The sequence below is a fragment of the Diabrotica undecimpunctata genome, chromosome 4, assembly GCF_040954645.1.
Source record: "Diabrotica undecimpunctata isolate CICGRU chromosome 4, icDiaUnde3, whole genome shotgun sequence".
NCBI classification, from domain to species: domain Eukaryota; kingdom Metazoa; phylum Arthropoda; class Insecta; order Coleoptera; family Chrysomelidae; genus Diabrotica; species Diabrotica undecimpunctata.
Window position 1 is genome coordinate 118212701 of NC_092806.1, and position 24755 is coordinate 118237455.

The 24755-nt window shown below is 32.9% G+C and overlaps 1 protein-coding gene across 1 annotated transcript; it reads left to right on the plus strand.

Annotated features, from left to right (window-relative positions):
• Positions 1-747: 747 nt before the first annotated feature.
• On the plus strand, positions 748-5552 carry LOC140438364 (uncharacterized). Its single transcript, XM_072528039.1, has 4 exons — positions 748-848; positions 964-1088; positions 2887-3019; positions 5239-5552. Exons 2-4 carry the CDS (start codon positions 998-1000, stop codon positions 5336-5338), a joined length of 324 nt encoding a protein of 107 aa, XP_072384140.1. The 5' UTR covers positions 748-848; positions 964-997; the 3' UTR covers positions 5339-5552.
• Positions 5553-24755: the final 19203 nt, after the last annotated feature.

Sequence of the window (24755 nt, forward strand, 5' to 3'; positions counted from 1 at the left end):
TGCAATATAATGCTTTTTGCATAAAAAAACAATTTTTATAAAAGGCATTTCAAAAATTAAAATTTTTTGGAATTCAATCTTTAATTTTGCATAAACTATTGGGTCAAATTTAATGTAGCACATCTCAAACTAAAGATTTTTTTTTTATTTTACATTCAATATCCTGCTCATTACCGCAAGATATTGATTTGATATAATAAAAAGAAAAATAATTAAAAACACTGTTTTTTGTACCCTAAAAGTGCCCTAAAAAAATTATAACCAACAGTTGCAAAGAATTGGAGGTTACTCCAGGACTCATTGCTCTTCATAACGCTGTGCTGGTTTTAAAATTCACTAATTAATCTTTGTTATTCATTGTTGTCTATGATGTACCTATGAACAAACAACTTAATTTAATTTTTTTAAGTTCTATGGTAATATCGAGAATATTGTAACAAAAATATGCCAAGAACCAGCGGACAGACTATATTATCAGAAAATATTTCTTATTATATTTAGTCATATTGCGGTAATGGTACTAAACGTATAATAGGTATCATAAGTGAGTAGCTTTTAATAATTTCTTGTAAAATATTTATAAGCCACAAAATCTCTTACACCTTTTATTTGACCTCTTTTGCAGTTGTTTTGTTTACCAATGACTTTTTGTGTCTGCGACGAAAAGCGTCTGCAATGGAAGGTCGTCTCTTCCTTACCGGCTTTTTATTCAAACTTGTTTTTATAAATGATTTATTCGGCTTTCATCTGGCAGTATATTATATAAGTCGAAGAAACAATACATAAAGAGTCGTTAAGTTCCAACATCGGAAAGAGTAGCTATTAAATAATAAGGCAATTCGTTTACGGTAAGTCTCTCTCTGATATAAACCAAGTGAAAATATATAAATATATACATGTAGATAATATAACTAAATATTGTTTGTGATTTATTACTAAAGTTTTTTTTTATTTTAATTATAGGACGTACTAATAGAAACGCAATATATTACATACAATGAAGCTCTTTTTGGCTATACTTTTATGTGTTATTTTTGTGATCAGCGCTAAAGGTGATCTAGCGCTCCTGAAAGGCAATGATGATCAAGGTAAGTGTTAAAAAAATATAAATTTAGTACACAGTTTTATTAGTAGTGACATATTTAATTATTTCTTTGTCTCTATCCCTGAAAGGAGGGCTTTCCTAATTACATTATTCGTTTAGAATTACTAGAATTATTACATTCTAATTCCTAGCGTAGGTATTCGATGTTTTTCTTGCTTTGTAAGTACTTAATATCTAGTTCCCTACATCATAGCTGGTTTTACGACAGTTTTATAAAATATACTTTCTGTGGAATCTTTCTGTTATGTACACAGAACACCACTCGCCTCTTTCCATTTTATCCATTTCGCCCTAATTCTACCATATGTATCTCCGTCTATTTCTTCATTATTCTCTAATACTCGTACCTATCCTGGGTAGATAAACTATTTCTTTTTATAATCATTTTATATATGTAATAGTGATTTTATCATTAAATGAATAATAAGAACTCTCGAACTACAAAACCTCTCGAGCAAATTCTGTCATAGGCTTTTTCCAAGATATTTTCTCCAGCAGCTATATTATAATGGAAATTGCATTACATCTATTGTTAATATGACTTTCATAAATCCAAATTGTCGGAGATTTTGGTTTATGTACATATAGGGTGATTTAGTCGGTTGTCGGTCCGTTTTGTTCAATATCAATTTCGAGTCACTGTTAGAATTTTTTAATAGAAATTTGTTAATGCATATATTGAATAGTTTTTTTAAGTTCTTAAATAACTTTAGCAACTATATATTATAAATTTAATTTATATTATTAATAGTACCTACTAATGGGTGTCTAGTCGTCCAGCAAGTTAGTAGTCGGCCTTATTTTATTGGCTCTCTTCAGACAGTCTGATATTGGGGAAAATCTCTAATGAAACTCACCTATATTAAGCTAGTTTTAATTATACAAAATAAAAAAAAAAGAAATAATTTGTAATAGAAAAAAAAAAAAAATAAAATGCACAGTGCTGTCGAAAGTAACACCAAGAGCCATCGATAACAGAAACAAATCATCCCCGAATATATGAAATAAATACAATATATCGATAAAAAAGTGGCTAAAAACAATTTAAAAATACATTTCTTATGGCGTTTATTTTTCACACATATTATTAGGTACACCTAAAAGCTCCCTCTACCACTTCACTGTAGAAACATCCCTTGAATTTAGTGCATTTTAGGTGATACTACATTTGACAAGCGTCACAGCAGACGTTCTTTTCGCTATCTTCTTTAGCATCGGTTTAGAGGTATTCTAAACAAACACCACCTTTTTTGTTTGACTTGATGATTATACACAATACCTTCATTATCTGATTCCTTAGTTGTCACTTTCTTTAGTACCTACTTTATTTTTTTTTGTATACCATGTTATTATTTAGTTTTCGCTTCCTATTCTTCAATCTTTTTTTCTTAGTTTTCCTTGTCCGTTTTTCTTCTTTATTACAATGCTGCCTTCATGCCTCTGACGATATAGCACTAGGAAATCGTTCATGCAGGGGTCAAGAAGATTTTTGAAGTGGCTGAGGATATTTTTGGTGGTTAGTAAAGGAAATAGTTTAGTAAAAGTAGTTTAGTAAATGGCATCAAAGAAAATAAAAGGTGCAATGAAAGAATTTAAGTGTAGATATGGTTTCTATTTTTTTAATATTTCATGTATTTATTTTTTATATTTATTTATAACTCGTGTCCTCTATTTGGTATCTTCTTGTCTTTCAGTGTGTCCCACAAACTCCTTCCTTAGTTATGTAACTATTTGTTTTAATTTTAACAGACTTTAGGTAAAACAATATATATTTTTTTCAGCAAAAAAACATAATAGTGATTGTTATACCGACGAATACAATCTTGGTGCTATGAAAAAAACTGAAGTTAAAAGAGTACCTGGAGCTTGTAGGCAGGCTACTTGTAATGACGATAATACTATAGAAATTGAAGGGTACGTTGATTTTTAGTTTTTGATTTCGCTTTTTAACGTCTAATACAAAAAATATTTTAGCTACCTTTAGGCATGTAAATAGTGGTATATACATATACAAATATTTTTTAATTTCTTTTTTGTATTTAACAATCCGTTCCTTCGAACAATAAGTCAAAATGTCTAATACATAATGGTAATATGGGGAGAACTTCCAATGAAGTTTTCCTTTAACTAAATATTTAATGATGACAGAATATAAATTAAATTAGTGTTTAAAGATTACTTATTATCTGTTTCAATCTGATCTCAGTGAAATCTAGTTATTCAGTATGTTTGTCTATATGTAGTCGACGTACTTCATCACTAACATCGAACAGCTCACTGGCGAGTATGTTAGCATGCACTTTTGTATTTTCTATTAATGCCTCTCTTTGTATTTTCTGACGCAGTTGGAGATTCCTTCCTTAAAAGAACGAACCGTTAGATCTTCTCCTATCACTTCATTGGACTTGTACCAGGCAGCATTTACCATCACCCGTTTATTTTATTTTATTTTGCAACCTTTGAAGAATTTACAAGTTAGAATTACTGACTGTACTTCATAATTGTATCCCATAAGTCCAGAGGGGTTTATTATAGATTTGTAAATAAGTATTTTGTTTTCTGTTGTTAATTGCAATTTTCTGCCAATTATCTAGTAGAGTTTATATGGGTTGCTAAGTTGTTTCTTTTCAGTAAATATATGCTTTTGGTAAGTCACAAATTTCTCGTCACATTGTAAAGTTACATGGTACAATTTTGCTTCATTTGCTTTACTTTTCAAGATTTTAAGCCATTTTGAACTATATTCAGATTATATTGCAAGTTTTGTGGTGTTTTTTGCCGGTTTCTGTGTAATGCTAGTTTATTAGTCAGCAGCAAATAACAAATTTAAAACAGGGCCAATAACGCTGCCTTGGGCGCACCATACTTAACTTGGAATAGCTCGACAGGGCTTCGTGCTGTTTAACTACAGAATACACAGCTTGTCGAAAGCTTGATTGATGTCCAAAAAGCCTACACTGCAGTACATCTTGTTCTCCAGGTCATTATTTATCTGTTTTAGCAAACGATGAACTTGTTCTATGGTTCCATGTCTGCTGCGGAAACCAAATTGATGTGGGATTAACTTTCGCACTACGAAGATTGGCTCCAACCATTTTATGAGTTTTTCAAAGACTTATAGTTTTGTAGGATGTCAACTCATTAGCACATTTTTCAAGTTTTAGTATTATGAGAATTTTTCCAATTTTCCACTAATTAGGAAAACGATTGTGGATTAGAATTGCATTAGATACTTGTTTTAATGCCTTTATTGTCATGTTAGAAAAGTTCTGTAATATTTTTCTGGTTATTAGGACGTAGCCAGGGGTCTTTCTAGGATTAATTTCGTTCATTATCACATGAGAGATGTTTTTGAAAGTAAATTTTCGAATAGGTAAATACATCTGATGAAGTGTTTCGACGAGTCTTTGTATTTCGTTATCTTTCGCTATTTAGTAAGTGTTCGTAGGGTTTAAAAATATTATAGACCCAGAGTTGTTTCTTATCGGGGATATTTGTTGCGGAGGTTACTTGATTGTTCGTATTATACTTTACAGATCTGTTTTTATAGTTTGGTTTTTAATCGTGTATAAAAGTGTTTTTAGTTCTACTGTAGCTTTATTATAGCTAATAGCTATATCTGCTCATTATTACCTATGATCGCCTACAACCCGCGAATTGTCGGTTTTTCGAAGACGTATTAAAGGGAATAGCTTGATACTTGTGGTCCGACATACTATTACGGACGATTGTGTGGATGCCTGCAGGATAGTTGTGACGATCATAGACGATTTCACGATCAACTATCATCGCCGATAGTGTAGTGTAGGCATTTCGTTTTTCAAACAACTATGGCGCTAATATATTCCGTGCCAAAAAGAACTGGTATTTTTGGCTTTTCTGCTGTTTGCATCAAACTACTCTACCAACAGCGTCGCCACAAATCCATTCAAAAGCGGCACAGGCATAATTTTGCAAACTACGTATAAAAATATTAATTACTGTTAAAACTGTATGTTTATACATAATTAATTTCTTACTTAATCCTAACAGACATCTACGTTTGTCTTTCTTTTTTTTTAAATAAATTTCTTATTGAAAAATAAACGTTTTTTAGGTACAATTCAGTATGTACTCATTTTCTATTTTTGCAGATGCGGTGTAGTCGCAGCACAACCACCTTGTCACACAGTGCCAGCAGATGTCCACAGGCATTATCCAGACTGTTGTCTCAGAATTGTTTGCCCAAAATAATGAACTAGAATCTAAAAAGTTACTGCAGCATATACAACAAAAATCAAGAAGAATCCAGTAGTAACGACAAATTAAGAAGCAGTGACTTCATGATTTTAATGTTGAAAACATAAGTTGTTTAAATGTGGTTAAAATTTTTGATAGGTTTAGATAGTTTACAATAGAGTTTCATTTTGTTGACTATGTTATTAAAAAATAAAGTATTTTTATTGTCTTTTCTATATTTTTTAAATATTTTACTATATATATATATATATATATATATATATATATATATATTTTTTTTTTTAATATATATAAATTACCGAGCATAAAATTAGGGTCACCCCGTAATTTGAATTTATTTTAGAAATATTATTATTCTGTTTTAACTATTTTCGGTTGTAACATAGTTTACTAACGGATTGCTTAAAGAAAACAACGTTCTTGTCGTTTAAAGTTTATTAAAAATAATGGAAATAAAGAATTTTCCTTTCTCCTTTGATATACTAAATATTAAAAAGGGACAATTTTAATTTAAAGTGCTTTTTGTTGAAAAAAAGAAATTTTAAGAACTTTAGTAGCGAGTATTCCCTCCTCTGGCAGTGATAACAGCTTGCAAACGACGAGGCATACTTTGGATCAGATTTTGGATCACATTCTGCGGAAGATTATTCCATTCTAGCACCAATATGTCGCGAAGCTCTCTCGAATTTCTGGGGGCCGGCACATGACTCCGTAAAAGTCTCTTCATCTCATCCCAGACATGTTCTATGGGATTGTTATCTGGACTGCAAGCAGGCCAAACAAATCGTGTGATTTGAACCTCGTCAAGATACTCAGTAACTATCCTAGCAGTGTGGGGCCGTGCATTATCATGCATAAATGTTGCGTCGTCTCCAAGAATAACCATAAACGGTAAAACATGGTCTTCCAGAATCTGTGTCAGGTACCTATGCGCTGTCAATGTCCCATTCTCGATAAAGACTAACTCCGTGCAAGCATCAAACGATATGCCTCCCTATGCCATAACTGACCCTCCACAAAATGGAAGACGCTCGGCAATACATGCTTGAGCGTATCTCTCGCCTGGACGTCGCCACACTCTTACACGTTTGTCTGAGCCCGTAAGACAGAATCTCGATTCATCGGAAAACAATACACGACTCCAATCATGCATTATCCAAGCCAAGTGTTCTCGTGCAAAATTCAATCTGGCAATTCGGTGTTCACGGGAAAGCGGCGGTCCAGTTACTCTAGTTCGAGAAGATAAACCAGCAGCATGAAGTCGACTCCTAACTGTCCATTCACTTATGTTTACATTTCTCACTTCTTGCAGATGATTTCGAAGAGAAACTGCCGTGACCGTTCGGTTTCTCAAAGCACTAGAAACGACAAAGCGGTCATCTCTAGCTGTTGTAATCCTGCCTCGACCCGAACCAGGTCTTCGAGTAAGCAGACCGGTCTCTTCGTACCGTTGCCATACTCGTTGCACACTCGAGAGACTTACACAAACGTTTCTCGCAGTTTCGCGCTGACCGTGGCCATCTTCTAACGCCGCCACAATTCTTGCCGCCACAACATAATTTATGCTCACTGCAATACACTGACAGTGATAACAATACACAAACAATTTACAATTGACGTTAAAAACATAGAAACAAAAACTGTGCTTATAACGGTTTTTAGGAATTAGGCTAAGGGGCCCTTTTTATCTCAAACGCTTGTCGAAACAACAACGAACACAATTTTTTTTTCGAGAAATCCATTAGTAAACTATGTTACAAACGAAAATAGTTAAAACAGAATAATAATTTCTAAAATAAATTCAAATTATGGGGTGACTCTAATGCTTTATGCTCGGTAGTGTATATATATATATATATATATATATATATATATATATATATATATATATATATATATCGTCGGTTTAGCGCACAGAGGTGTTAAGTGACGTTTTCGGCAAAATGAGTTAAATATGCATTTCGAAATGAAAAATAGCAAGCAGGTTCGTATGCACACTCGAGCTGTCATAACTATAATTTTAAACTAGCTAACGCCATCTAATGAAAGTGGTTAGTAGTAATAAATTGTAGGAATCCCCGATATGCAAACACAATGAGAAAATGCTTAGAGTAGGGAATTTTACTCGTCAAGTAGAAATTTACTCGTTGACGAGTAATTCCCTACTCTAAGGGAAAATGCATCAATAATCATGAAAGAAACATACATGAAAAGAGGAAAATCAAAGAAGAAGCACTCATCCTACTCATCGAAGAAAAATCTGTAGCAAACCCATCAGCTGAATGTAGCCGTCTTTAGTTAATAATACTAATAGAAGAAGTCAACAACAAGAATATACCAATAATAGCTGAGTAATAGGAGGCTAAACACACTATCTACAATCTAACACACAACACATACACAACACACAATACAAACATAAATAAATCTATTTTTACATAATCATAATGAGGAGGTAACATGCAAACAGCCTTAAGTCACACAAAAAGTTGAGTTAGATGTGCCAATGCATTGTTCTGTTGTAGCCAAAGTGGTTTATTTTATCTGATTCAGGTAAAAAAATTATTATCAATGGTAAAAGCATGTTAAAAATCACCTTTACATGCAATACAACTTATTTCCACTCTACTGGTCCATGCTAACCAGCTTATTTCCAACCAACCAATAGGAACTCTGCAGCTGTCACTCAGCTGACTCAGTGAGTTTTACAAATTTGAGTTAGTGAGGGTTTATTATCAGTAGTAATATCCCTAGGACATTGATAACAGACGAGATAATTTCATGACAATCGAAAGCTCGTTCCTTGGTAACAGCACGAAGCCGAAGGCTGAGTGCTGTTACCAAACAACGAGCTTGAGAAATTTGTCATGAAATTATGAGGCATTCATCAATGTCCGAGGGATATTCGGCAGATAATTTTTCGAAAAAAAAAAAAAAATTCTTCTAAGCTTCTATGTTCATTCAACTCATATTCTCGTCCGCAGCAAAATTCCACGAATATTCCCCAAATATAGTTGTGACTGTAGGTTGTATTTCTGGGAATTTTTTCTTTGATTAGCGCATTTATACTTTGAACATTCTCATTGCCGAAACGTGACATTTTGAAATTTATTTGGATGAAGTTGTCAAACTCGATCGTGTTGTCATAGGGATTGAAAATTGCACTGAATGCAATTATCAGTCTAATGTTGACATGATTGGGTGAAATTGTTCCACATGACACAAAATGACGAAATTTGAATGGTTGTTACAACAGTCGAAAAATTATCAAAGTAATAATTAGTAATTACTTTATTTGAAGGATAATGGAGGGGGCAGATGGAAGTGTAAGTGTTGGTGAAGGAAATGACGGGACTAGAAAGAGGTTATAGGAGGAAAAAAGAAAAGTGAACAAATTACCAGATATATAGCTCCTAAAAGAGCCCTAGTTTTTGTATCTTTTAAGCACAAAAATTAACGTTTCATGTGCCAAAAAATAAAGGCTATTTACATTAACGCTTTGAAATAAGAGTTTTAGAAAATTCCAGACACAACAAGACAAGACAATATAATTGCCAGTCTGATTCATATAACACAAATCTAAAGACATAGGCTTAGGTCAGTAAACAAAAACAAAAATAAAAAACCTGGACCTGAGCGAAAGTACTCAATACAATACTTTTTTCCAACTGCCTGGTGCTAAAACTTCTGTACATTTAAAGTTTTTTCTCTGGTATATTAACCGAAAAGCCCAATTCAAGAAGCTTATTACGCGAGACAAATTTGGTTTTATAACTTTTGTATTACAATATTTGATATAAAAACTCAAAACCACATGTTTTACACTTGAACAGAGAAGCAGGCAGAAAAAGATAGTATGAAAATATCATCGGCTCTCTTTAACTATTTGAAAGAAGCTGATTTTTAAGGCTGTTTTGTACTAAGGTTGTTTAGCGATGTTTTTGTTTCTCAAAATAAAAATAATATTGTCCTGAGAACACTGATTCATTTTTTCAAAATACACAAAACATCAATCAGTGTTATAGGCAAGGTAAGACATTAGGAGAAGATCGGCCACTTCTTACTATAAAAAAAATAGTAAGAAGCTAAGTGAATACTATAAGGACATCCAATCAATTAGTGAACTAAAGACAATTAAAATATGCTACCATATACAAGAAGAAATTAAACACCTTAGAAAAAAGGGAAAAGTAAAGTCTTACAAAAATATTGTGTTGGTAAGAGACTTGAAAAACTACAAGTATGAAGGAAAAAGTCTTATATCTTTGACAAAGAAAGATAAAAATAATCTTGACAAGAGGGACTTAAAAAATTCCCACTTCCTCACGTGTTAACCAAAGAAAAGACAGAGATCTTTACAAACTTTGGAAAAAAATGTTTTTGTGACCCACACCTTGGTTGGTACAACAGTTTCATTTTTGATGAACCCACTACAGCAGCTGCTGGTGAGAAACAGGAAGTAATGAGTGACTGTCTCGACGATAAGCAGTGTGACTTCCCTATTTAAAAAACTGTTTGTTTGTTGAATTAACTACCTATTATGACAATGTTTGTCACTTAAGTAAGGCCCATGTTATTATTTTACAAAAATAGAAGTTTATGCAGAAATCCATTGTTCCTTTATTTTATTGTTTTTTTACTTTATTTACATGCAAATCATCTTATGTTCACAACATTTTACATGTAAAATGACTTATTTCCACTGGGTTCGTGCAAAAGGTCTTATTGCCAAAACAAAATCAATTTTTTAAACTATTTTTCAGCTACCCTAATTGAAATAAGTGTTTTAATCTCATGTTTGGAACCAATACTATTGCATAACTTTGATTACAACTCATTATCATTTTTTAGAGCAAAGCTACAAGTTTTTCGCCCTCTCTTAAAAATTACTTATTTGTGACTTAAGTTTGTTTGCATTTTACCTCCTTAAATATGATAATTTTATAATAGGTAACATATAACATGAAACACACAAAAGCAGTCGTCAGAATTTGATATTCCTAGGGTAATAAAACCACCCTCAAAATGTGTTGTAGGTACTAGGGGCTATTTATCTACAATATCCAGGTAAGGCATGTCAACTTTGAAATGACATAACCAATAACAACATCTTTGGTTATACACATTTCTCCATGATTCTCTTTTTGCCCTTCTAAGTTGTTGTATATTCACTACATGCTTTGCAATAATCGCCCCACTCACCAGATCTTTTGGAACAATTAGGTTTTGTCTGACTTCTGTCTTTTAATTTGTAAGATTGTCATTTTACCAGGGTACTTTCTCGTTGAAATTCCCCACTATATCCGGACAGTTATCTTTAAGCGCTGACATGACAATGAAATTGTACGGCGGCCATGTCTACGTTCAATGTATGCCTATCGTCCCTTAAATCTTACCTAAACGATATTCCAGGTCTGTTTGATATGCTTTCCAATTTGTTTTACAACTATTACGATAAGTTTCCTTGTTATGCTCATTGCCTGTCTCGATGGTCTAAACAAGACACCTCATCTAAATCATGCCATTTTTTAATAATTTGGTATTTGTACTGCCCCAGGTCAGATGGTAGGCCTTCATATCATAGTCAATGATTAATTGCAGTTCAGTTTTCATGCAATCTCTCACTAACTGTTCCAACTTCCTTGATGGTTGTTCGGGATCATCATATGGGAGGTATGCTGATCTGAGAACTAACTCCTCCCTCTATTACCTTTATCTTTATTGTCGTTCAGTCTGTGGAACAGAGATCAAAACCAGTCTTCTGTGTTAAGGTCTTGATTTTGCCTCTTTAGACGGGTCCTGATAGTTTCTTCATTAAGTTTATTCTCGGGGACGCAGGTGAGGACCATGGGGCGCTTGGGTATGTTATTAGGAACAATTATATTTTAGTTTATTCCCTCCCACAGGCCCTCAATAGTATTCACCACTTCAGTCGTCCATTTTTTGTATATTCGTGAACACAGTTCACCCACAGGGTCCCTTCGCTAAACGATGGTTTATGGAACTGCAGAAGTTCATTTTGACCTAAGATAGGAGCATCGTAAAGTGCTTGCTCCAGTTTGTTAATGATCAAATTTGCTTAAGCCCGATCTAGCAGAGTATCAGGATGGTGTCTGTGAGCTACCACCATTCTGAATACTTTTGTCAGGATGCTTTATAACCTAGTCTGCTCGTTAGAACACCTTGGTTTCTTAGCAACTCTGTTACGAGGGGGTGATGGTATTCTCCGGAAGTCTCTTTTTATCCTCGGGTGTTGCTGATTTGGATTTCTTAGGATTTGCTATGGTTTATCTTCCAGCAGCCATTTTTGCCTTTTTCTTATCTTCCTTTGTTGAGTTCTAGTGAGGCGTTATTTGAGACTTACTTATTTATTTTTTTAATTTTAAAATCCGAAATTATACTTCACAATTTCGAATTTTTAAATTGTAAAAAATAATTCTGTGGTGTATGTGCTAAAAAGCAATTTTAGCGTACTGACAAGATCAGGAATTATTTTTTGATCAAAACACCTTACAATTTTTTGAGCTTTCTCTCCCGGTGATTGACTTTTAATTAATTTTATTTATAGTTTATAAGAAGAGAGTTTTAATTATATTATTTGTAGATTTGTACATATTTCAATTAAAAATTTCAATCATAATATTTTTTCTAAAAAGATTCATTTATTAAAAGTTAAAATAACATTATTTTGTTTAAAACATTATATAAAACGCAAAAATTGAATGCTCTTTTACGACCACGCGACATCTACATATAAAAATATCTAAAGTCTATCGGCGGGAGAATCAAGACTAACAAAAAGTCTTAATGTTTAATAAATGTTTATGTATCGTTGCGAAACTGCAACAAACAGATTTTTGCCATTGTTGTGGAGTAATGCTCGCTACAGCCTAAATAAATTTTTTAAATCTGGAAACTTGTAAGTAGTGTTTTTGGCTGCTACAAAATTTTTTATATCCGTCCATACGAGTTCTATGGGATTTAACTCGCAATGATATGGAGGCAGTCGTAAAATAATTTTGTTTTGGCGTTTAGCCATTTCATCAACTATATACTTGTCACAACGTTTCTTATGTTCCTTAACAATTGCTATAGATAAAGTCACGTTGAGATGGCAGTGTACGGATATAGGATAACAGCGTTGGCAATTCTACTGCCATTGTAAGTTTTGCTACTTTTGTAAAATAAGCAGGGCCAAACTAACGGTAAACTAAGATATGTTTAGGTAAGCTAAAGTTGTTAATAGAAAATTCGTGAATGAAATAAATGGTAATAATTCCTAAAATGCTTTTATACATAATACCGCAGTTAATAGGGAAAAAAATATGAACAATATTCTACAGGTTTTTTAATGTTCTAAACGGTAGATAAGGGATAACTGATGATAATTCCTTGAAGAATTACAGCCAATTTTGCTTTGTTTATTTTTTAAAGAAAGATGAAGTTTGGAAAAAATCATTTTTTTGCCTATTTTGTTCCTCGTGCATTTTAGGGAAAAATGTTTCAAATAAATGTTGCAGATCTTAAACAGTTTTTTAATTTTTTAGTTTGTAAATTAAAATACATAAACAAATGACTGAGATAATTGCAAAAAACCCCTAATTGAGGCCCCTAGAACACAAGGGTGTAAGTGCAGTTGCTTATCACTTAGCAACTGATATCTAACAACAGGCACGTACTTTTGGCTTCAAACTTTCTACATTAACAACAATAACACCATCAAAAATTACATGTCATTGAAAACATGCTGAAAACTGAAAAAGGCTAACTAGGTTTTTAAATTTATATCGAACTTTGAACAAAGATTTTTCAAAACTTTGTTTTTGGCACTTACACCCCTTGTGTTCTAGGGGCCTCAATTGTGCACTAATTTATTAAATGTTCATAACTTTATTTTTTGCATAATGACGTCTAATATAACTACTTGAAATTATGTCGATTAATGAGTTATTTAAGTGTGCTACATTTCAACCAGATCAACTAAATATTTTATTACCTTTACTGAGAAAAGAATACCCCTGAAAAACAATTTTCAATCATCTTCATTTTCATAATCTAGTTCATCTTCAGAGTCATCGTTTAATGAAATTCTAATAGGTTCAATGTCATCTTGAATGTTGTCTACTGTCCAAAAATTATTCTCCAATTTTATAACATGGTTGACGTAATTTTTCCAATGTCCATTGTTCTGTACTTTATCATAACCTTCATAAATCAATGTTTTAACGTCGTTTTGTTTGAAACTTGAATTCTTAGAGGATACGTACCGTTTCACTTCACTCCACACCATTTCTATTGGGTTCAGTTCACAGTGATAAGGCGGAAGTCTTAAGATATGTACATCTACGCGGCATTGTTCGTCACTGTGATTCCTGTATTTTTCACCAATACAATCAATTTTGTATTTGTCATAAATATTTTTAAATACATTAGCAGTTTCCAGAAGTTCATTTTTTAAGTAATCTTCTTCAAAATAAATGTCCTTTTCATAGAGCCACTCCTTAATTTGACGTTTCACCCAATATTGTTTGGGAAAATTTAATTTCCTAGAGTGATAAGATGCATTGTCCAAGATAATGACATTCTTTTTATTTTTTGGGATATTCGGTATTAACATCTCTTCAAACCATTTTTCAAATAGATCTCCGTCCATCTCTTCATGGTAATCTTCAGCACCTTTTTTGGCAAGAAAAGTGATGTCAGCACCTTCAACAAATCCGTCTTTGTTTCCTGCATGGACTAAAACAAATCTTGGTCCTTTTCCGGTCGGAGTTTTTAAACCTTTGGTAAGTCCATTTACGAAAGCCTGTCGGCTATTTTTTATTGTTGTATCTTGCCATACTTGCTCATTGGTTATTCCAGTATTAACCCATGATTCGTCCATATAAATGATATTGGCTCCTTCGTTCCTCAGTTTCTTTATTTCCCGGAGATAGTGACGCCTCCAAGCGACTATTTCTTGTTTTTCTATTAATATTGAATTTCTACCTTGTTTGTCATATATAAAACCCATGTCGTGCAATAGTCTTCTCAACGTACTCTTGGAAAAATTCGGAAGATGCTCCATTTCCTTAATTTTTTCTAGTACTACGTCAAGGGTTGGAGGAATATTGTCCATAAAAAAACCGTGCACTACTTGTCTTATTCTAGACCGAGTTGCTTCATCATATCTATTCTCACGACTATTCAAATAACCGGTTCTTTTTTTTCTTATAGGAGTTACGAGTGGACCATTTTTACTTTCACTTCTATATCGGAATAGCGTTCGCTCAGAGACTCCAGTCATAGCAGAAACTTCCCGCACTATTGTTGATACACTTTTATCATTATTACTGTTTGATAAATAGTTAAAAACATTTAACACTATTTTTTTGCATTCACTATTTAACAAATTACCGTTTTTAAATTTTATTACACTCGCGGCCATTTTGACACTGACACGACACAAACGTCTGATATCAACTGAAAATTCTTTTAATGACTCTCAAGTATTTACCTGAATTTATAATTGCTGGCATTAGACAATAATTTTGAATTTATAAATAGGTATATTTTTTTAATTCTAAATTATTTTTTAATGTCTGTAACTGTAAATGCAGGTAGAGAAAGTGTGTCATTAAAAGGTCATTAAGATCAAAAACGGATTATACAAATAATTATTTCATTTCCAAGAATTGTAAACAATTTTGAACAGAAGATATAATTCCGAAAAGACCAGATTTCCGAAATATAACTTTCTATTTTTAAAATACCAACAGAAAAATTATATAATTAAAAAAATGTAGTATTTTTCCGTTTCACATTCATAAATATTTCCGAAATTATAATTCTTTTATAGGAGCCGGCCCATAACGTACGATTGTAGGTACGATTAAAAACTGACAACAATGTAGTTATTTCTGGCATATAGAAAGTACAGGCCTATCTCTGGAATGCTGCCATCTGAATGTGAATTATAGTATAGTAGTTGCACTTTAAGAAGCGAATCTTCGAATGGAATATTTTTAGAACGCAGCCAGTCTATAATTTCAGCCTTTTTTGAAGTTGTCGTGGAAACTCGTTCTACTTTCCTTGAATGACAGGGCATTATCTAGAACAATAACGGGTTTATCCTTTAAAGTCGGTAATGTTTTTTGAAACCATGCTTCAAATGACCGCCCGTCCATTTCCTCGTGTAAGTCCCCACTTTTTTTGATTCAAACGTCCACTACGTTCCAGACACAAATCCGGAATTTCATTTAAAAAAAAATTGATGTACAATGCTTCTTACAACATTCCTGGTAAATTCGTCAACATCGTCCAGTTTGTTCTTGCGGTTTTTATTTGTTTTTGAGGCAGTTAGTGTGTTAGTAGTTTTATACCCCTTAATTACGTTAAACACGCCGGTAGCACACACACCGACCTTATTTTCTACTATTTTTTTCTGTCTCTTAATGGTGTTGTTGGATGTTCTATTACTTCGTTCTTACAGACATTTAAAATTACGTCTTTAATTTCCAAACTTAAATGATTCTTCTTTGTTCTTTTTCTGGAAGGACTCAAAGGAATAGCAAGATCATTTGAAGAATCCGTATCAGACATTATGAAACTGTAAATAACAGGAAAGGTTATTAAACTAAAGGGATTTAGTTTTTCAACTGATACGTAATTACAATAAAAGATTACTCATATACTTATCGACTATTCAAGATTAATGATAAGATAAAAAAATACCTTTATCCAAATGTCCATTATAACCCTAAAATGCTAAATTATAAACAACTTTACATTTTTGAAATCCTCAATATACTATTTTATAAAAATAATCTAAAGAATGTGTTTTGAACAATATCTAATTTGAATAATAATAAAATATTATTTATACCCCAAAATACTTTTCAAGATTCCAGGTAGTCTATATAGTACAATAGCAAGCGGTCTCAACCGCTATATAACCGTTATAACAGTTATCATTTATAAATTTTGTAGTAAACATTAAAAATGCAAAATATGTGATGATCTCTAAGAGATAACAGCAATTTGGACTAATCAGCGTCAACGGTCAACGAATACCGTTAATTATCTTACCGTAACTTAGAATTGTAGAGTTAGAATGTTAAAAAACTTAGCTAGTAACAACATAGTGCTGTTTTTTGTTACTATGTGCAAAAAAAGTTTTTTTTGAACGTTGGAAATGTATGGTAGCTTTGAACTTATAACGCAAAGGTTTACCCAAGGTTAATCGAAAAACCCAATGTAACTACATTTAAAAGGAGGTAATTCTTTGAATTGTCGGCAATAACTAAATTTTTGATTGTTAGAAAGTTTAAATGTGAGGTTCTGTTTTACCAGAACGCATGTGCTGACAATTCAAGTAGTTCTTTTGAATCTTTATGTCGTTAAGGTTCATCGGTAAAACCGAATGAAGTTAAATCCCAGTATAGGGAAATATTATTTTAGATTTTCTTTTTTAATTATATTATATTGTTCATGTATTATTATAATAATATCTTATTGAGATGTATCTAAGAAAAGCGAGGGAATGTTATCTTTTTTAGTTAATGGAAATTAATTATTAAAGTAGGTTAGATGTTAATGGATATATCAGTCAAGTTAGTTATCTGTGATGTTGTATTGTTCTTGGTATCTGATTTAAGTAAGAAGTGGTATATATCGCTTAGATCCTTAATGTCACTCTTAACATTGGTGGAGAAATCGTTAAGGAAAATATAAGACATTTCAATGAACTCTCTTTTAGATTTATTGTTCTCACGGTGGAGAATTGTAGTGTTAGTATAGTCCATGAGATGACCAGTGGAATGGACATGTTTGGCTAATGCACAGTGGTCAGGGTGAAGTCGAGATTCACTTTTGTGTAGTGTAATACGTGATTTCAATAATTGAGATGTTTGACCGATGTAGGAATTGCTGCAAGAGAGGCATGGGATGTTGTAGACAATGTTACTAAGCCTATCTATGGGAGTCTTATCTTTTATCTTAGAATAAAGATTATTAATTGTTAGGGCTGATCTACAAGCCACATTAAGTTTAATGTTGTTTTATTATAACCAAAGCTATTTTCAACACTTTTCAGAATCCTTGTTAACCCCGAAGTGCTATCTCTGAAATATGGTAATAAAAAATATTTGTTGATAGGAGTATCCGAGACTGGGTTCCCACTTAAGACATCAGGATCAGCATTGTTAGTCGCGAAGGAAGGTGAAGTATCTTCGTTATGGATAGTATAAAACAAAATCTTGTTCACTAATGGTGTTGGATAAGCGTTTGAAATAAAAAGGTTCTGTAGGATTTGTAGGTTTTTTGTATGAAATGAAGGGTCTGATAGTTTTATTACTCTATTTTTCATCTGTTTAATTAAGTTGACTTTGGTAGAATTATTATGGTAAGAGTGGTAGTTAAGGTATCTACCAGAATGGGTCGGTTTTTGATACCAATCTATTTTAATGTTGTTATTTTCTCTGATCATCCTTATGTCGAGAAAGGGGACGGAACAATTACCATCTTCCCTCTCTATAGTGAACTGGATGTAGGGGTCATAACCATTGAAAGTATCTAATAGTTCATCTACCTTATCATTGGGTATAGCCAAAATGATATCATCAACATATTTTTTAATAAATGGAATTTGAAAGGATAGTAAAAGAATGACTGAGTCTAATACATAATCCATAACGTAAGTTGCAATGCTAGAAGAAATCTTTGCTCCCATAGGGGTACCGAAAGTTTGTTGATAGAATTTACCATTAAATGAGAAGTAAGTGTTGTTAAAGAGAAACTTTTTTTTTGCACATAGTAACAAAAAACACCACTATGTTGTTACTAGCTAAGTTTTTTCACATTCTAACTGTACAATTCTAAGTTACGGTAAGATCAATGTTTTTAATAGTATATGGTAGCTAATTATAATTTATTCTCTTTCAGCCTTGAAGAAGCCAAATTAATTCTCTTTGGCGAAAACGTTCGGCGAAACAATTGATACTCATTAGAGTCTTTCTTGCAGATTTCCCCGATATTAAAGAGTTTACTATTTAACTTATCCGCAAAGATTAAATTTCTTATATATATATATATATATATTATATATATATATATATATATATATATATATATATTATATATATATATATTATATATATATATATATATATATATATATATATATATATATATATATGTATATTATAGATTTTCACATATACTATTGCAATACGATCATATATCTTGTAGGGAAGAATATCATAATTTTCAAAATATAGTAAGTCGCTCACGGAATATTGTGTCCATCGAAGAGTAGTAGTCAGTGTCATTAAAGATATTTCAACCTTCAGGTTAATTATAACAAATTTTTTTTAAACACTGCTTCTATATTGATGTAAATTGAATAAAATGTCTTCTAAGAGAGTGCTTAGTAAAATAGGTTAGATAATACGTTATCGATTATAGACATAGACAATAATAGATAGACTGATCGTTGCAATACTAGCCCGTTTCCCCCAGTGCGACAGCAAAAACTGACGCAAAGCAGTCCCTGCATCTCTTCCTAATTTATCAGATTTATCGACCACGTGACCTAAATAACCAATGTCACGTGGTCGATAAACTCGGCCAATTAGACAGAGATGCAGGGACTGCTTTGCGTTAGTTTTCTCTGTCGCACTGGGGGAACGTGACTGTATTGTAACAGTCAGTCTATCTTGTATTAAGACTATGTTCTCGATATTTTTTAACACAAAGCTCTATGACGTAAATAAGATTAAAGAGCTACAAAGCTAAAAAATAATTAAATACTTAATAAGTAAGACTCTGTTTAAAGATCGGCAGAAGAAATAAAGAAAAAATATTTATGAAAAAAGGGAATACAGGGAAAGAAAGCAAACATTAAACCAATTAAAAAAAAACGGAATAAAAATTGTTACACATTTATGTGAATACTAAATACTTTAAATTGAAAGTAATTAAGAATTATATTTAAATAGTTTATGACGTTAATATGCTGTTTTTTGTTTATTTAATAACTATTCTTAGTAACATTTAATTAGGCAGTTTTTTTAAAGAACTGCGTGTAGTTTAAGCAATATAAATTATTACATTTATAACCGATTTTTTAGAAAACTCATATAGGTATATTATGTCTATAATATTTTATACATTATAATATGTGACGCTAGTGCAGATTCTTTTATTTGCTAACTATTGCGACTATTAATTAATTATGTAGTTCACCTGCTAATTTAGAATAATATGCTAAATGCCATTAAAGAGAATTTACCTTAATGATTTTTTTTTCAAAAAGACTCGAAATAAACATCGATTTGTTGCCAAAGAAGTTCGGTTGTTGATGCTGATGCTACATTATTTTTTGTCACCATTTTTTACCATTCTATATAATATTATGTTAGGAGAAATTGACAGTACACATGAATATGACCAGCAGTTTCTTTAAATACAATGACATACATGAAGAACGTACATCCTACTAATAATAAAACAAACCTTAAATTAACTTAGTCTTAGTATGGGCTGGCTAGGAAAAACATTCACATTCCATATTTTTGCACAGCGTTACTTGAAATACTCCCTTTATAATAAAAGTGCATCCCTTTATAGAGAAAGTGATCAATAATAAATCGTTCAAACAATTTTTTTAACGAATTGTCAAATTTAATTTTTTTTCGTCCGAAAGAAGTTTTTTTAGGTTAACTAAAAAAAAATTCCAAGCAAAAAAGATCCGTAAAGCATCGTTTTGGAGTTATAAACAAAGGTTTAAAAAATGCGGTAAAAATTAATATTTTTAAGTTTAGTAATCGTTAAGTTAAACTTAAGAGCCCTTTCATACGGCAACATCCCGTTTTTTGCAGGTACAGTATTTTGCAGGGTCCTGTTGAGTAGTATACGTACTTGATACTTGCAATCACACGAGCATCCTGTTTACGGTATCCAGCAAAAAACCGATCCGTTTAAATTTGACATTCGGTTTTGCCACTGGAATGGGTCCAGTAAAAAAAGGATCCAGTTTAATTATACGAATAGTGTAATGGAAGTGTTCTCACCACTTTTTTTTACTGGACGCAGTACAAGGAGCGGAGAGAGATTCCCCCGCCTCGAACACAGCTGCCTGTTGACCGTGCCCACTCCTTCGCTCTTCGCTCAGTGCTCAGTGCTTACCAGTCTACGCAAGGCCAGTTTTGTGATTGTGCTGCGAGATGACGCAAACCAAAATAGACCCAGAAGTACTTATTCCTCTTATAGAAAATAGACCTATAATATGGGATACAACTTTAGAGAACTATAAGGAAAAAAATTTGCGAACTGCCGCATGGCGCGAAGTTTGTATTATTTTGAATAAAGAATTTGAGGGGATGGAAGAGGAAGAAAGAAAAAAATATGGTTAGTCTTAAATTTAAATCTTTATTAAAATAGTATTAATTTAGCTCTGTATTGCTTCATCTTGCCAAGGTACAGCTACCACTTCAGACATAAAATAATTAGTGAACTCTCTTCGTATTGTATTTGCACAATGTCCACCTCGCGTACTTAGATCACTCCGTATATTTAACCAAGATGTTGATTCGTTGCTTTCCATGTTAGCATATGAACTTTCATTATTTATTATATAGTTATTAAGTACAGTGCAAGTTTTTACTATCGAAATAGCGGTACTAATGCTTACGTCCAATGGGCGATGAAATATTCACCATTTGTTTGCCAATATTCCGAACGCACATTCTACGTAGCGTCTGGCTCTAGTTAATCGATAATTAAATATTCTTTTATTTTTATCTAGATGAGTTTCTCCGTAGGGTCTCACCAAATTATAATGTAAACCGAATCCTTCATCCCCTATTATCACAAAAGGTACTCTTGATTCCAAACCTTCAGAAACAGGACGAGCATCCGGCAAATCTAAACTGCCATCAGTTAGCTTTTTCCAGAAAGTCGATTCTTTGAATATAGAGCAATCACATTTTTTGCCATATGAGCCTACGCTAATATAGATGAATCTATAATTCGAATCCACTACTGCTAGTAATACAATGGAAAAAAATCCTTATAATTAAAGTACATAGAACCACTCCTATTTGGTTTCTTTAATCTTATGTGTTTTCCGTCTACTGCACCAATACAGTGAGGGAAATTTGCTTTAGTAAAGAATCCGTCAGCAATTTCTTCCCATTTAAATTTTGTGTTTGGCAGTTTCATATACTCTTCACACAAGTTAGGTCACATTTGTTACGTCTATAATAATATTACTGATTGTTGAAACTCCTACTCGATACGTATAATGTAAATCCATAAATGAACACGCCAGATGCCAAGTACCTGCAAATATTTTTGAATGTATCATTGTTTTTTTTTTTCAGCAAAGCATGTCGTTAAGAAATGGAATCAGATTAGAGACAGCTGGTCAAGAAGTTTAACTGCGACTAAGAAGACCAAGCAATCTGGATCTGCTTCAGTGAATGTAAAAAACACTGTTATCACAGCCAGTTGTTGTTTTAAAAAAAAATTATGGAACCAGGAGAAACATACGTCAGTGTAAATAATGAAGAAAAAAATCAGGATAATACAGATGTTGAGAAACTTGAGCCGGAAATTTCTATTAACCAAAATGAAGAAATTTAAGATGAACCTTCTGTTGTAAATGAAAGCTCTAGACAAGAAAATCCTACAAGTGGTGTTAAACGATTTAAGAACAGTGATATACCAAGACAAAAGTTTAATGTGGGGGATCAAAAATTTATCGATCACCAGATGAAAATACAAAACAATTCGCAAAATGAAGATCGTAACTTGTCTTTTTTAAAAGCTTACTTCCAACAGTTGCCTTACTTAACGATGATCAAATACTAGAATTTCAAGCAGGTGTTATAAGTTTGCTGCAAAACATAAAAAGCCACAATAGAAGTCAACCACCATCCACTTCCAACTACTCGTATCAATCACAACAAGGTTATTTAACATCAGAGTACGTCCATCGCCAAGCCCGTCAACTCAAAGTTCGTCACAATTTGACCACTTTTAACGCTCACCAGCTGAATCGACTCGCTCTGATTTTCCAGACTTTACTATGTTGTAATTACACGCACACACGCCATCATAAACACATACCTACACATAATACACATACCCACATACAAATACACACATATATACACAAACACACTCTATAACTTTACTTAATAAATATTAATAATGATAGATGTATTTTATTCTCACCTTAAACATATTGCAAGCTTTTCTTCAGGAGTGAGGCTTTTTCTCATATTTGTATTCTGTTTGTTTAAATGTTTCTCCACTTTTTTTTAAAAGGTTGTCAAAAGTGGTCATAGACATCCTAAAGTAATTAAAAAACTTTGATTCATCCTTTCTCAAATCGCCCATGAGATTACGAAAAATACACAATTTCGGTCGTTGTTTCAGAATCGGGTGGACCCAAAATCTTCTTTTTTTACACTGCGGGTGGCGGCGGTAATAATACAATATCTCAAGCGTGTTCACGTCCATCACCTCTGAATTTTTGTTTTAATCTGGCAAATATAATATACCGCCCATTGCTCTACCGCAAAAAACGGGATGCAAACTACTGTGTTTGAACACACCAGTGGTTTTTACGGGATTCAGTAAAAAACCACTCCTGCAGAACTGGACGTCCGTGAGAAAGGTCTGTAACACTACATTTTATAAAGCAGGATCCACATCAATAAAAATTTATGTTGTACATTGTATTTGACGCAAATTTACTCGTGTCTGCTGAACTTATTGTTGATGTGGACTATGCGCCTCATATAATAACGCAAAAATATTTTAGTGAACAACGCATGCTATCCGTCGTGCTTTCGATTTTTCAGTTGCTTTTAAAGAAATTTGCGCCGCACAGCAAGGTTAGTGTGGACTTGATTATAAATGCATTTTGCACTTTTGTCTCATTTGCTATATAAATAAACGGTGTTTTTTTAGAGGTATAGAACTTTGAAATGGAATAAAACAAAAATGATTTTTATCAATTGACATGACATTGACCTTATTCGAAAGATAATCTTTTGGCATTATAATTTAACTATGAATTTTGACATATAACTGCAACGGCTGGCTTTGAAGTAGTTTGAGACTTTGGGCGTAGACTAGCGACTTCACATATCTCGACAGAAAATAGTCTAGGGGTGTTAAATCCCACGATCTTGGAGCCTACTCCATGGGTTCGAAACGTGAAACTATGCGGTTACCAAACGTTTCCTTTAATTAATCAACTGTGACGCGAGCTGTATAAAATGTGGCGCCATCTTGTTGAAACCACAGCTCCTGTACATTATGATTATTCAATTGAGGAATGAAAAAGTCAGTAATTATGGCCTTATAGCAATTATCATTGACTGTAATGTTCTGGCCAGTTTTTGAAAACTGCGGATCAATTATTCCACCAGCCCATAAAGCACACCAAACAGTCAGTTTTTCTAGATACAATGGCTTCTCAACACATACTTGAGGATTATCTTCATTCCCAATATGGCAGTTTTGTTTGTTGATTAGCCATTCAAACAAAAGTGAGCTTTGCTGCTAAACTAAATTTGCTTATGAAAATCGGGATCAACGGCAATCTCGTTTTGGGCCCATTCACCGCATCTAGGCATTGCTAGATGATCTTGTAGCTTCATTTCTCCAGCTTGTTGTTCAATCCTCCTGTTGGATTTTGTAGGCACGCAAGCCAAGATCTTTCCGCAAAATCTTCCATAAAGTGAAGGAATATATATCTAACTGCTGTGCACGATGACTGATAGACTGATTCGTGTATTCCGCTATACTACGCTCTGCAGCATTAACAACTGTACGATGTCTCTGTGGATGCGTATTATCATTTAGAGTAAACGTGATGCGAAAACGTTCTACAGTTAATCGAATTAATTGCTCTGGTGGACAATAATGTTGATTATAAAATGTACGTAGTGAGCGATACGTATTTTGAGCAGAACCATAATTTTCAAAAGAAATTTTCACAATTTGGTAGCGTTGCTCAGACGTCAAGTCCATTCATGCTGAAATGCCAAACCAAACTTAACATAAATCACTTGACAGCTATCAAAATGGCTCACATTTAAAAAAGTGTTGCCAACTTACATTTCTATACCTCTAAAAAAAACACCCATTACATATTTTTGGACGATTAATCATGTCTCGTTTTTTAAAAAAGAAATGTGTATTGTTTATTATTATATCAGATTATATAAAATTATCAAAGAGAATACACGCTCCTTGATAGACCTATTGGTCAAAGAAGAAGAGGAAGACCCAGAACAAGATTCCTAGATAACATCGATGAAGACATGAGAAATATGGAAATACGTGCTTGGCGGAGGAAGGCGATGGATAGGGACGACTGGAGAAAAATTCTTGGGGAGGCTAGGACCCACACAGG

Excerpts from the sequence above, each read along its gene's own strand:
- LOC140438364 (XM_072528039.1), top strand. The coding sequence starts at position 998 with ATGAAGCTCTTTTTGGCTATACTTTTATGTGTTATTTTTGTGATCAGC. Across the intron at positions 1,089-2,886 it reads GAAAGGCAATGATGATCAAG|CAAAAAAACATAATAGTGAT; the intron begins GTAAGTGTTAAA and ends TATTTTTTTCAG. Across the intron at positions 3,020-5,238 it reads AATACTATAGAAATTGAAGG|ATGCGGTGTAGTCGCAGCAC; the intron begins GTACGTTGATTT and ends CTATTTTTGCAG.